The 14,452-nt window shown below is 36.4% G+C and overlaps 1 protein-coding gene across 1 annotated transcript in view; it reads left to right on the top strand.

The window, feature by feature from the left end:
• The window catches only part of LOC123505999, a 74,661-nt gene that overhangs the window by 44,540 nt on the left and 15,669 nt on the right, over positions 1-14,452 (top strand). The window contains exons 3-13 of the mRNA XM_045257807.1: positions 939-1,110; positions 1,214-1,423; positions 1,768-1,889; positions 2,218-2,443; positions 3,352-4,522; positions 4,888-5,076; positions 5,437-5,766; positions 6,582-6,732; positions 6,930-7,086; positions 8,796-8,969; positions 10,075-11,027. Of these exons, the coding sequence (XP_045113742.1) occupies positions 939-1,110; positions 1,214-1,423; positions 1,768-1,889; positions 2,218-2,443; positions 3,352-4,522; positions 4,888-5,076; positions 5,437-5,766; positions 6,582-6,732; positions 6,930-7,086; positions 8,796-8,969; positions 10,075-11,027 (3,855 nt within the window). The remainder of the gene's footprint in view (positions 1-938; positions 1,111-1,213; positions 1,424-1,767; positions 1,890-2,217; positions 2,444-3,351; positions 4,523-4,887; positions 5,077-5,436; positions 5,767-6,581; positions 6,733-6,929; positions 7,087-8,795; positions 8,970-10,074; positions 11,028-14,452) is intronic.

Below are 14,452 nucleotides of genomic sequence, written 5' to 3'. Positions count from 1 at the left end.
TATTGGCATGTGCATATGTAGGTAGGTGGGTAGATCAATGAAATATGGAGTTGCATAGCCACTCCCCTGATCTCATTGTGCCCATTTTAAAAAAATAAACAGTCAAAAGCTATGGGATATATGTACTAAATTAGTTCTACTTAACAATCAGCCATAAACAATAACTAAGTTATATAAATAAATTCTTGGTGTTGTGGGCCTTATCACTGTGTATTTTGCCTAAAGTGCTTTTCTTGCACAAAATTATACAGGCATTCCTTATAAGGAAGAAGAGGCAGTGAAATGGATGTAATTGGCAGTAAACCATCAGATTAATATCAGTATTTGTAGGGTTTCATCATCAAGTTGCGTAGTGGACTAAAGAAAAGGAACACAGTTATGGTGTGTATATTTTTTAGTGGTTTATATGATAAGTTTTTATATACATTAATGTATATGTAGATAATAAATTTAACAACAACAGCTATTCAAGATATGAATTAGTTTGCCTACATGAAATACTGAGTGAATTAGTTACAGCTAATGAAATCGATATGGTGTATAGATTTAACATATTCAATCAGACATAGAAGCAGCTGCATCTCTATCTGTAAATTAGATATTTCCAGAAAAGAAAAAAATAGTGCTGTCAAATATATTTCATTAAGTACACCCAAGAAAGAACATAATGGATCAATTTCATTGAACTAGGAAGCAAATCAAATGCTTTTCACTATTAAACCTGAATCTTATGAAATATTGAAGTTGTTTAAAGTAAAAAATTTCACACATGGTGAGCACATGATCTTATAGTCTTCTAAAATTTTATACCTATGACTGTATGATTAAGCTTTTAGTTATAGAATTTATTATTATCCTCATATTATGTGCTATTACCCAACTGGCATCCCTCCTTTTGCAACATTGTTTACAGTTACTAGATGGTAATTTTATTTCAGGCCATTATAGTGGCAACCATCGCTCCTTGTCACTGACTCCAGGTGCATTAGGAAGCAAGTATACGACTGATCCTAAGCGTGCCTCAATGCATAGCAGAGGTTCCACGTCAAGCTTAATAGAACAAGGAAGCATTGGTACTACTACTCCTCGCTCAACACCTGTGACTCCAAGGTAAAACTTTGTTCTAGCACGCTACTTATTTCCTTACTATCTCATATTTTTGTTGAAATTAAACAGGTACATGATGTTTCATTAATAGTCTGCTCTACTGCAGGTCAGGAACTGCCACTCCATTGAAATATAAGAAAGGAGAGGTTGTGACAACACCAAATGGTATTAGGAAAAAATTCAATGGGAAGCAGTGGCGGCGGTTATGTGGGAAAGACGGATGCAGCAAGGAGAGTCAAAGGCAGGGCTACTGTTCACGGCACTTGTCCATGTATGGCAAGAGGCTACGCAGTTCCTCCATCACCTTCACTCCAGGGTAAATACAGGACTGTGGACAATCTTTTTCTCTATGACTATGTTTAGTATAAAGATTTTTATTTTTCCACCATTAAAGGACCATAAGATAACATGTTATGGAGCACTTTTAAATGTATGCCTCTAGATATTTTGTTTCAATTAATCCCTTTGAAGAGGATGTCCTCCTGATTTATGGAAAGTTCTGTCTATAAGCCCATACCGTATGCGTTGAGCTCCCCTTTGATATCTTGTACTTGACTCTTTCTCATTGCAGTACATTTTCGATCTGTGCCGGTGAGAAAATTATCTAAATAATTTTTCATTGTGATAATATGTTTTATGAATACCTTTCTTGTCCCACAGGAAAGACACTCCTATCATGGAGGGTGTATGGGAAGATAGGTCTTGTGACTCAGATACCTCCCCCAACTTCCAACTCACAGCACCTCGCTCCCAGGATGAGACAGAAGCTGCCAACATGCTAAGTAAGGGTATAGTTATTTTGATAAAAAATTTGTACTTAGCAGGCAATTATAAATGTATATTGCACACTGCTGGAGGATGTTTAAGGACATCTCAGTTGTAGTGGTTAATTTGAATAAAAGTAGTGGAATAGAATTTAGATATTTTATCAGCACATTTTATTTTGATAGCCAGTACTTATGAAATGATCAATTTATTTTTCTGTATAAGAAATTTTTTATTTGTAAAGAGACTTGGATCTTACAGGCCAAATTATTCAGTCCTTTATTGAAGTAGAGAAAGAATGTGTTTGGAAAAACTGTGCTCTTCCATTGCACTCTATCTTCACAGTGACTCTGAGCAATTCCTCAAGATCAACAACACCAGCTGGCTGCTTTTCCCCTACAATTTCCCCACAAGCCATCCAGAGCCCTGTGACAGTGGGTCCCAAAGCAAATGTGTTCATGCCAATATCACAGCCAGGTGCCCCTCTCACCTCTCCCACTGGGCGCCCCTGGACTACTCATGATATCAGCAGGCATCCAGCACCTCTCCTGCCACAGAGACACATTATTAGGTAACATTCTTCTGACACAAATATTTATTAGACACAAAATTAATGCTGATTTTGATGGTGGATGGTTCTTTTATAGCAGTATTCCTGCTGTTTATGGATTCTTGATTCTTATGAGTTGAATTGATTGAGTAATCTAGTCATCATAGTCAGAGTTTAATTCTAGTGTGAAGAATTAATGGTTTCTTTTGTATATTTATTATTTTATCAGTATATAACCATTTTCACTTAAAAGGAATAAGAAAAATTTTACCTTTTCTCTTAATTTGGATAAAAAGAGACAGCTTAAAAATTCATGGTTACGGGAACATAGTAATTATAAGATCAAGGAAATACTTGCAAATCTCTTCCCACCAAAGTGATCGTATGTGTTGTTTAGTAGGATATACAACAACAAACATGATATCTTTTTTCCCCTGTGGATGGCACCGACCAAGGGCATCAAAACTGTAATAAAAAAAAAAAAAAAGTCCACTGAGGTGCTGATCCCTAAACAAAGGGATGGTTTAAGAGAAGACAAAAGAAGGGAGAGGGAGGGAAAACAGGAGGAAGTGACAGGTAGCAGATAGATGAGCATTTCCATTAAATTTTCATTAAAATTCCTGTACTCACACAAGAAGCGAGTTCATTGTGCCAATTTTGGTTTGTTATTCTGATGAAATATTTATTGAAATTTCAGCATGTTATTTTAGTTGTTCATTATAACAACTATGTGTTGTTGCGTACCTTACTGTATTTTAGTCGTGGAACCTTTTCGTCTTAAAAAAAAAAAAAAAAAAATCTTTTATTTGAAGCTTGCAAGTGTTCTTTGTTGTAAATTAATTATCCTTTATTTATTACTATTTTGTTTAGATAGTTACTATTTGGTCTAACTTAAGTAAACTTGCTTAACTATACTTTTGAATCTACAGGCCTGAGCTGCTTCGTCCAGTGACCAAAATGCCATCCATGGCACATGTGGCAGGTGGCACGAGTGTGATCCGTGCCTCTCCCGGCCAGGGTGTGCCCATGGGCCAGCCTGTAGGCATCACCAACCCACAAGATATAGCAACTCACCAAACCCCAGAGTCAGTCATCCAGGACCGACGGTATATTCACAATCTTTCCCGTGGGATCAGTATCAACAATCAGGTAGTAGTCTCACATCATGGTCATACCTCCAGGGTCTTGGCACCTGGTGTGACTGTCACCTCAGCTAATAGTCAGTCTACTGTAGCCATTTTGGAGAAGGTTCTTACTTCATCTGTGCCCACCACTGCCAAAGCTAACACTGACTCCCAACCACAAGATCTCTCCAATAGGTTTCACCCATTAGATAATTCGGGGTTTAGTGGTGATCAGTCCATTGTGGTGGAAGAAAATATGAATTCAAGTGGTGAACAAAACACAGAGGAAAACAATGGAGAACAAGAGGGATTACTTTTACGTGCCAACAGTGCAGCAGTTAGGGATGGAATGATAGCCATCTCTGAGAATGCTACTTTTACCAGTGGTGCAATCAAACAAGAGGGTCATGATGACAAGAATAATGTCCTCAACCAGGTGAAGTCAGAACTTACTGCATTAGCCTCACCCTTCACTACAAATGGGGGTGCTGTCATCATAACCACCCAGCCTCGGGGACATGGAGCAGCTGGTGCCTCTGAACATGTGGTCATTCACACACAGGGATCCAAAGAAGAGATCACTGTGGAAGCCAAGTGGGACAATCAGCAACAGCAACAGGGCCAACAAACCTATCACTGGAGTCAGCTTGTTCCATTCATAACAACCCCAAATAAAACTGTATCTGGACAGCAGCAAGTGAAAAGTCAAACTGATGTGAAACCAACCGTTAATGGGGATATAACTGTTAACGGGAAAGGTCCTACAATGAGCACAAGTGATGGCCGGGCATGTGAAGGAGGACAGCCACGCCGAGAGTCATGTGGTCAGGATGTGGAGTTTGATTTCTCTGCAGATGATGATGAGGTGTTTGTCTCTGAACAGGATGGCTCCACTGCTGCCACCACAGACAACAAAGGCAGGACACGTTCTCTGGGCTCCTTCTCTGGCAAGGAGGAACCCAAGAGTCCACGAAAGGTAAAGTCTATAGTAAATTTTTAAAATGTTAGTTATTGAACAATAAATGTATTAACTGTCATAGAGAATGATAGCATGGCAGGTAACTGATAAGTGAGGGGCACTTAGGTTTGGTGGCAGAAAAACATAAGGACATTTGTAGTCCCTTTCCTAAATGGGGATTCTGAGGCTTGTATAGGAAGTGCCATATTTGATATAGATTTTAAGTGAAAGGTGTTCATGTAGTTTTGTGTGAAAGAAGAGGGCTGTAGAGGAAATGCTTGTTTGTTATACTAAGAAAAAAATCTGTGGCAGCTATTGTATTTACACTAATTTTGGTGATAAAAGTCTTAAAAGAAGGTAAGAAAAATACTTATTTTTTCCAGGCAAAAGGAGACAAGGAGCACATAAGACGGCCAATGAATGCTTTTATGATCTTTAGTAAGCGGCATCGCCCGCTGGTGCACCAGCGTTATCCTAACCAAGACAACAGAACAGTGTCCAAGATCTTGGGAGAGTGGTGGTATGCTCTTGGCCCTGAGGAGAAACAGAAGTATCACAGTTTAGCATCAGAGGTCTGTGTAGAATGAAATTATTCTATTACTATTGCTATTGTTTCTTCAGCCTATTATGTATCTTTCTGTTTTTTTATAATCTATCATTCATTATTATGATTGATTTTCTTTGATCTGACTTTTATAAGAAATATTTACTATCAGGGTCTTTATTATCTAATAGTTCTCCAATTAATACCTGTCTGTTCCATTTTTTTTCTTTTGTATTATCCAAGATATTCTGCTTTATGGGGTTTAGCATTACTTGCTCTGAAATTGGTCTTAAACTCCTTTAGAAAATTCTTGTGGTTTAGTTTCTCTATTTTTTGTGATATATCATGATAGCATTACACGTTCCTCACAATTTTTTTATACACACAGATCAAGGAGCATCACTACCGAGCCCACCCAGACTGGAAGTGGTGCAGCAAAGACCGCCGAAAGTCTTCCACCAGCTCTAACAAAGGTGATGGTCCTCCAGGGGCTCAGAGTGTGGATAACATGCCTCTGACTCCTGGAGGCCCCAACAGTGGACAAGTCCTCACCCCAGGAGGTCCAAACAATAGTGGAACACCCCTTGCTCCAGGTGTAAACACGAATGTATCTGACGCCTCAGGATTGCAGACTGGCAGCACCAGTAGGACTATACAAGTGTCTGCTGCAGGAACCCAACTGACTATATCACATCCTTCTGTTACTGCCAACAATATGGTAAGCATACTACTTGTTCATATATTATTCAGACTTTACTGAGTATGAAAATAGGTTAAATATGAAAATTGACTACACATTTGTGACATGATGTGGCATGGTAATACATGTTTTTGTATTCAATTTAAGAAGTGCTTTGGGTAAATGTCTGTTCTGGGAGATGATTGTGTGCATTACCTTATCTACATCAACTATCAAATGCTTATTATGAACTTTATTATCAGCTTTTATGGACATTAATCTATCTATATACTGTTCAAACCTTCCCTTGAAAATAGGAAACTGAGACAAAGCTAAAAACTCCTTCAATAGAAAATATAAAAATCTTTCTAGATTTAACTCCTCTTGGATGATTCAGGGTTTGTTCTTCCTCTCCCCAATCCTTTAACTATTTCACACTTCCTTTTAAGATTCTTCCTATAGATATTTTTCCATGTCTTCTATACCCTTAGTCCTTGAAATTCCAGTTGTGTGGATCTGATGGGATCCTTCCCATTGTTCTCTGAAACTGTGCCACCTCTCTATCAACATCTACTTTTTCCTTCCTGGTTAAAATTTACCTATACTATTTAGTCTGTTTCTAAAATGGATGACCATTCCGATTCTCCAAACTTTTTCCCTATTGCTTTAATTTCCTACCTTGCTAAAGATTTTGTATCTGTCCTTAACAGGAACATTCTTAAACATCTATCACTTCACAATTTTGTATCTGCTTTTAATATTCACTCTACGTTACTAAAGGAAGACATTACTTGACTGTATATTGTCATCTCAGCTGGGATATTAAATGTTTTCTTATGATTTTCAATTTTCAGGTTAACAAGCAATTTCTTGTGCCTGGTAATGGTGTTCAAGCTGGTTCAAGGAGAGACACAGTAGGTTCAGTGTCAGATGATGACAACAAAATGGTAATTTGTGAAGATGGCACAACAGAAGGCAACAATGATGGTTCAACCAACAAGGCAGGCAAGTGGGGATGAGGTTAGGAGGGGAAGTCTGCGAAGACTTGTCAACAACATGTTCAGTGGTTAATTTAACGTAGCAATTTTTTCTTAGTTATTTTAAGGCATTGCCTAATAAGGAATTTTGATTTACTTATGTAAAATTGTTGATGACTTGATTAGACTCATGATTTAATAAATTTCATCATGGTTTATTCACAGACTCAAGTCATGAAATAGATTTAGCTTGCAAAGAACATGTTGGAGATTCTGATTCAGAAAACCAAAGTGATTCAGAAGCCAACGAACGATTACGAAGACCTTATTCTCCTTCAGGTGGGGGAGATGTAAAGTACAAGCCCAAGGCCATCAAGGGAAGGTAAGATTTTTAGCATGTATTTAATTTTTTTTGTCTGATAGTTGTATTTGTTGATGGAACAATGATCAAGGAAAGTGAACTGTGTATAAGAAATCATAAAATATGCATTAATGTATCCGAAATAGATCACTTGCATATTTCTAACTTTTATTATTTTGGTGAGCTGTTTCACCACTCAAGCAGCCTTAGGGATTAATGTAGAGCAGTTGAGAATTTATGAATGGAGATGTTTCCTCCCTGTTCTCAGCAGGATACACTCCATCATCTGGTCTGATCATTGGATCAGGCTAAGTGTGGGAAAGGAATAGATCTATATTAAAATTAAAACCTTTGTGAGTCTCAATTTCACATAAATCAACAAGACAAAAAACATTCAATTTTAAGGATTGTCCAAACAGGTGATTTCTGCAAATATTTTTAAAGTTGTCATCATATTTGATAAAACTGAGTAAAGCCAGACCAAACTCAGCATTATCTGCCCAGTAATTATTACTTTATAGGTAATAACATAATGCTTAGAAAGATTGTTGATTCTGGTTTTGGTTGAAGGTCTTGATGTTTTCCAGTTCATATATATATATATATATATATATATATATATATATATATATATATATATATATATATATATATATATATATATATATATATATATATATATATATATATATATATATTTTTTTTTTTTTTTTTTTTCTCTTAAGCTGTATAGTGTTTTTGTTGTTTTTAGGCTTATTGTGGTCAAAATGGAGCTCACCAATAAACTGATGCTAATTTCTGTTATACAGGCTTTGTGACTTAGAACATTTAGAACATAAAATAAGGGAAGCTGCAAAAAGCCATCAGAACTACAAGGCAGAACCTGTATGAAACATACCCAAGTGTTTTTCATTCATCTACCACTCTTTTGAAAAAAAAAACATTTCGTTCAAGACTTTTTTAAATCTAAGTTTTTCAAGCTCTCAGTCCCTTTTTCATGAACCAAGCTGTTGCAGGCCATCAAAACTTTTATGCAAGTGCTGCTAGAGGTACATGACTGTTTGAGGTGAGACTGAGGCTCACTCGTAGTCTTTTGAAGGGGCTGGGATAAGATCACTTTGTGTTTTTCCCAGCAGCCATGTACACCAGGTAGTACTTGTATGAAAGCTTTGTTTACCACCAGTGGTTTACTTTAAGAAAAAAGGAATGGACTGATAACATGGATAAGGAAGAGATGAAGATGAGTGGATGAATTACAAAAATTGTATATTGGCAATGAAGATCAGATAATTGGTGAGCTTATTCTTGATAATGATAATATTGAAATGCCAAGGAAAATACTATGCAGGTTTTGGAAAAAAAAGGAAAAGTACAAGAAAAAATATTTAGAGCCATTTTACAAAATTAACTATATTTCTGTTATCATTGTGCTTATCTCTAATTTTCATCTGATATTGTTTCTTGTAAAGGAAATTGATACTGAATTTATCATAAGGGACTTTGCTTATAAATGTACTGCTTAGGTAAGTTACTCTTTGCTCAGTCATTCACGAACATTCTTGAGTTTTTTCATCAAGTGCTATGATAGTATACACAAGAATTTTATAGCCTATTACTTTGTCATTTTATTTTGTTATGATTTCAATAATGAATCTCTCTCTCTCTCTCTCTCTCTCTCTCTCTCTCTCTCTCTCTCTCTCTCTCTCTCTCTCTCTCTCTCTCTCTCTCAGACCACAAGTATCATCAGAAGAAGTAGTAACGTTGTATGGGCCAACTGGAACAGCTCAGTTTGGTGCTGATCAACTCCACACTGGAGGAAAACCATCCCCACTTCATCTACCCTCCACACCCACCCTTCATATACCCACCACTACCACTTTGCAGTCTACAGGCAGTGCCTTCAGGTATGTTGTAAATTTTGTCCTTAGCAGGACTTCTTTGAATTCTTTAAAAAAAAATATTTATTTTTTCTATTTATTTTTTTTTTATTTTTTTTTATATATTTTTTTTTAATGTTATGGCCTATAGTGCCTGCAGGCATACTTGAGGAGTTTATGTGGGAAGTGCTGTTCAGCTTTAGCCCATTAGTGGCGCAGGCAATTTTATTTATAGTGGTACCCATATTAGTACCTATATCACTACCCAAGTGCATCTTTGGTGTAACCACCTAGAACTGGGTATCATGGTGACATGTAGGTAACTTTAAACCACTCAATAAATGGCATACCTTCAAAGCGGTATGTGGTGGTGTTCGAACCTACATGTGGTTGTCTGCCTGATTCCACGCTCATCACCTTATCCGCTAGGTACACCACCAAATGTTGTGGATTTATGATTCAAATTTTATTGTATCAGATTTTAATATCTCCATCACTTTTGTATAGTTAGAAAGGATTACTTGTATACAAAGTTTCAAATTCTCAAAATATTATATTTAATGAAGAGAAAATAAATTCAGTTTTCAAGTTATTAAAGAAAAAAATTCCTTTAATCACATTAGAAATTATATAAATCTGTAGTATATTTTCCTGGGTTGTTTAATTTCTTCTAAAAAAAAGTGGTAATGTGTGTGAATGTTATGAGTTTTTCTGTAATTTAAAAGAATCATTGGTGTGGAATCAAGTAAAAAGTTTCATGGGACCTCACTCTATTTCCATCCTCTCTTTGTATTTTGAAAGGCTCTGTGTATAGTTGCGTGTGTTTGCTATCTAAAGGCTGATAATGTAGGTGTGCACAGAGAGGAGATAAAAACAATGGCCACTTCTCTTGAAAGATTCCCTTTTTTACAAACTTGATTGGCTTGCCTTATCATTAATCCTGTAATTTTTTATGTTATATGATTTGTAAAGTAACTTATGAACCTATGCTTAAGACATTATTTCACTGTCAGATTTTTATACTTAGAGAATATTAGCAGGAAGAGTTTAGTATGAATGTTGAAATGAAGCATAGAATGGAAGACATACATGTTAAAGAAATATGATTCATTCATGAATGTATCATTGACAGGTCAATGCCTCCATCTCCCAAAGTACGGAATGTGTCCGACAACAATGTTATTCAGCAAGAGAGTGAGAAGGCAGTGCCAGTGTCCAGTGCCAATTATGGGCCAAACATAAAGATAATCAGCAATTTGTCCTCTCCAGCTGGCCAGAGAACTGTCATGAAAACTAATCACATAAAATCATTTCACAATCTTACTGTAACAACACAAGAAAGGAAACCTGTCTTAGTAGACACTCCAGTTAGTTTACGCACAAATAAAAATGAGACAGTGAAAAACAGTGCTGGTGGTGGCACTGGTGTTACTCTGCCAGCAGGAACACAGGTCATTCCTAGCAGTAATCATCAAGTTTATTCCTCTGGGATCATTACCTCCATGTGTGCCACTCCTACTACTTCGGTTGGAACCATTCCAAAAGCTGCCATTTTGATGTCAAATGGACATTATGCCTTATTAAACACTGGGGTTAAGGGAGGTGCCCTTGTGGCTCCAGGGGGCAACTCCCCAATGCAAGTTACCAATGTAATGGTTAAAACAACTCCAGCTGTACCAGTTGGTTCTCAGCCTGGCATAACTAAAGGGGTGTCAGTTGGATCAAGTCAGCCCACACATGTCCAGTATTTAGTGCCATCACTTACTCCTGATGGGAAGCTGATACTGCCCAACAATCTGCTGGTGCCAACAGACCCAGCTGCCAAGCAGCTAACTGTGACCCCTGTCTCCTCGGCTGGGAGTGTCAGGATGGTTCCGTCCACAGGAGCATCAGCAACATCGGATGCAGGTGGTGTTATTAAGCCCCTTACTGTAACAGGGGTTGCCAAAACCTCTGTTGCCTCACAGGCGCAAGGTATGGTGTTGATCTCGGGCTCAAGAGCTGGCATTGCTCCTGTTGGTCCTCAGCTGGGAGTGAGTCAACCTGTCTCCCTTGCACATTCACCCTACCAGACCCATCCTGCTGGTGAGTCACTTTGCTTTGTTTTGTTTTTTGGGTTTTTTTATTGTAATATCTTATGTTGCTTAAATAAGAATGCTCTTGTAGGTGTAATTAATTTGTGATGTCATGTTTTATTGAATGTTATAAACCACAATGTATTGAATGTACATCTGCACCTAGTATGAAAGAAAATAGGACGATAATATTTAGTCGCTTATAATGCTCTAAAGTTTATGAAAAGTTATTGTTAACACTCGTATTAGAAAGTGCATTCACAAGATCTATAAGATATGGAATTCTGGTCAACAAACCGTAGAGTATGAATACCTATGTGTATAAATAGAAAAAAAAGGAAAAGAAAAATTGATGAACAGTATACACACACACACACACACACACAAGTTTATAAATTGATTAACGGAATGGACCAAGTGGATACTGAGAAACTAATCCTGACAGAAGAATATGACATTAGAAGCACAAGATCACATAGTAAGAAACTGAGGAAGGGAAGATGTCTGAGAGATGTTAAAAAATATAGTTTCCTGCAAAGATGTGTTGAGACTTGGAACAGTTTAAGGGAGGAAGTGGTGTCAGCAATGAGTGTGCATAGTTTTAAAGAGAAACTGGATAAGTGTAGATATGGAGACAGAGCCACACAAGCATAAAGCCCAGGCCCTGTAAAACTACAATTAGGTAAATACACACACACACACACACACACAAAAGATTTGGGAGAAGGGTATGCTAGATACATTTTTGATTGAATTCAACTGTGACAACTGAATTATTGACTTTTATTATAAGACACTTTTCAATTTGGATGCAACTGAATGCTGCTTGCCATACAAGGTAGCTTTTTAAGGTCTATAATTTTTTAGGAAATTAGCAATGTCCCTTTATTTTGTAGACACCTTTCAGTCTTTACTTAATGAGCTTCAGAAGTGAATTAAGGAGATGGGCACTTTCTTAGGTAGCATAGATGTGTGGGGATGCTGGTAGCTTGTGTAGATTGGTGGAAGCTGATGAGCCAATTAGCACATGGAATCAATGTCTCCATTCCAATGCTGCTTGGACTCAGTGGTGTGATAGTAAACTTGCCCCTGAAAGAAGTCGTAGGTTGGCTTCATTGTGTTGATATTTGTTTAGTGCTTAAGTCATTCTTAGTTATGTTATGTCTTTTTCTCTTGTTAAGATGGTGGTATTGGTTTTTGGTTGTCTTTTGGTGGCAAGCCATGGGGATACCTGCTGCTAAATGCTGCAGCATTGATGGGAAGGATGTTGCTAATAATTATATCTTGAGTTTTGGTGACTGCAGTCTCGAGTGTTGCAAGAATAGTGATGTATCAGGCTTGTTTCCTGCAGGTTGGTGTTAGACAACTTGGAATATGCACTTTGTGTTTTTTGTTAGTATTTATGTAGCTAATAAACATTCTAGAATTTTTTTAAAGCTGGTGTAAATTGGTGGTGGTAGCAATGGACACAGATACATGAGATGCCATAAATCTATGGCATTAACACTGGGTGCATTAAGTTACAGGCTTCATGATTTTCAGATTATGTAAAACTTGATGCTGTATGTACTCATGCAGCCAAATGGATTTGTCAACTTCTGAAATGTTACAGAGCATTGTTACAGTGTACCACATTTTTTGTTGTGGATCTTAACTAACTAGGGGAAAATCAGTAAATTGTAACCTTACTGCATGGAAAGCTCTCATCCATGACATATTATCAAGAGGTCATTTTTATGTAGCTAAATTAACAAAGAGAAGTTTATATATATATATATATATATATATATATATATATATATATATAATGAAAATATTTAGAATGATCGTACAACCATGAATTCAATAATTATGGCAGTGTGACAAATTTGCAAAATTTAGGTAATTCAAATGTTGTGGTATGAAAGAGTTAGACTCTCAGGTGTTCCAAAGTAACAAAGTTTTACTGTTTCACTGGTATTCTCATCAATTCCTAAACACAGGATAGAAAACAACATTTTTCATGGTTTGAATGGTAAGAATGCTGATATTTGTGTGACTGCATTTCTATTATGACGATGTAATAGCTACATACTGTGTTTGGAGTGGCATATCTTGATATTTATAATTTGAGCAGAAGAAAGTAGGGAAGAAAATTAGACAAGTATTCATATCTAGAATGGTCAGGCAGTAGTAACATTAACTATTTTAGGGGAATGAAATAACAAAGAAAGCTGTAATTTGAGGTGTTGCATTTGTTTTTAGTAGAGTTAGCAGTGGGTACAGTGGTCACTTGGTTGTCTACATCCCTAACCAGGTTCCTTGTAAAGCAGACAAACATTTTTTGTGGGTTATCCATGATTATTTACATATCCATTAATATTTTCTTATTCCAACATTCTAGCTTTGTACAGTATTTGTTGGTTGAGTAATAACTAATAGATAGTTGTTTTGGAGGAGTATATCAGTAATATATAAAGTAAAAAAAAAATACTGCATAACTCCTGAAACAAAGTTGCTTCCATCCTAGGGTAGTGGAAACATTGCAGCTCACCAATGGTAAGTAAGCAAACTTTCTATTTAATTACCTTCTGTATACACACACACACACACACACACACACACACACACACACACACACACACCTAGAAATTAATTGAAATATGAAATTAAAGAGTGAAGCATAGTAATGTAATCGAGTAACCCATTATAAATTTTGTATGTTTTTGTTTAAACATTCTTGCCATGTAACTTTTTCATTTTGTTATGATTTCATTTATTTATTTTTTTGCATAGTCACTAGTCTACAGTTATGAGTAGTTTCTTTTATCATTTATTTGCACTCCTAGCAAAGTGTTTTTATTCTTGAGTCATCAATTTTTGTCTGAGAGCATGTAATAGCAAAATGGCATAGCTCAAGTTATGTCAGATATTGCTTCATTGAGTTTTGTATCAAAATATATTTTTCTTTGCTTGGATAGGTTTGAACACACACACACACACACACACACACACACACACACACACACACACACACACACACACACACACACACACACACACACACACACACACACACAGTACATATAGATAGTTGCAGTGAAGTTAATGTTTGAAATCAGTCCTTGCTGTTTGAGAAAAAAAGGAATCCCAAGTTAAGGATTTGTTGGTTGTAGTTCATGACTTTTGCAGCATATAAATCTACCTCATCAATATCTATTGATAAAAGAAATTGAGAAAGAAACATATGGCATTTGTTACTTTGTTATTTAGTATGTTGATGTAATTTTCTGGATATTGGAACTATGTATTTTTTAAAAATGTATGATCATTCTGAATGTGCTTTAGTGGATCTAGAGATAGCATTTAATATATCAAATTATGATACCTATGGGAAACTCAGAGTAATATTTCAAATTTTAGTACTAGAACTTAGTATGACAAGTAATGATTATA

The sequence above is a fragment of the Portunus trituberculatus genome, chromosome 19 (genome assembly GCF_017591435.1).
Source record: "Portunus trituberculatus isolate SZX2019 chromosome 19, ASM1759143v1, whole genome shotgun sequence".
NCBI classification, from domain to species: Eukaryota; Metazoa; Arthropoda; class Malacostraca; order Decapoda; family Portunidae; genus Portunus; species Portunus trituberculatus.
The sequence above is the reverse complement of the archived record's forward strand: the minus strand, read 5'-3'. Positions and strand labels throughout refer to the sequence as shown.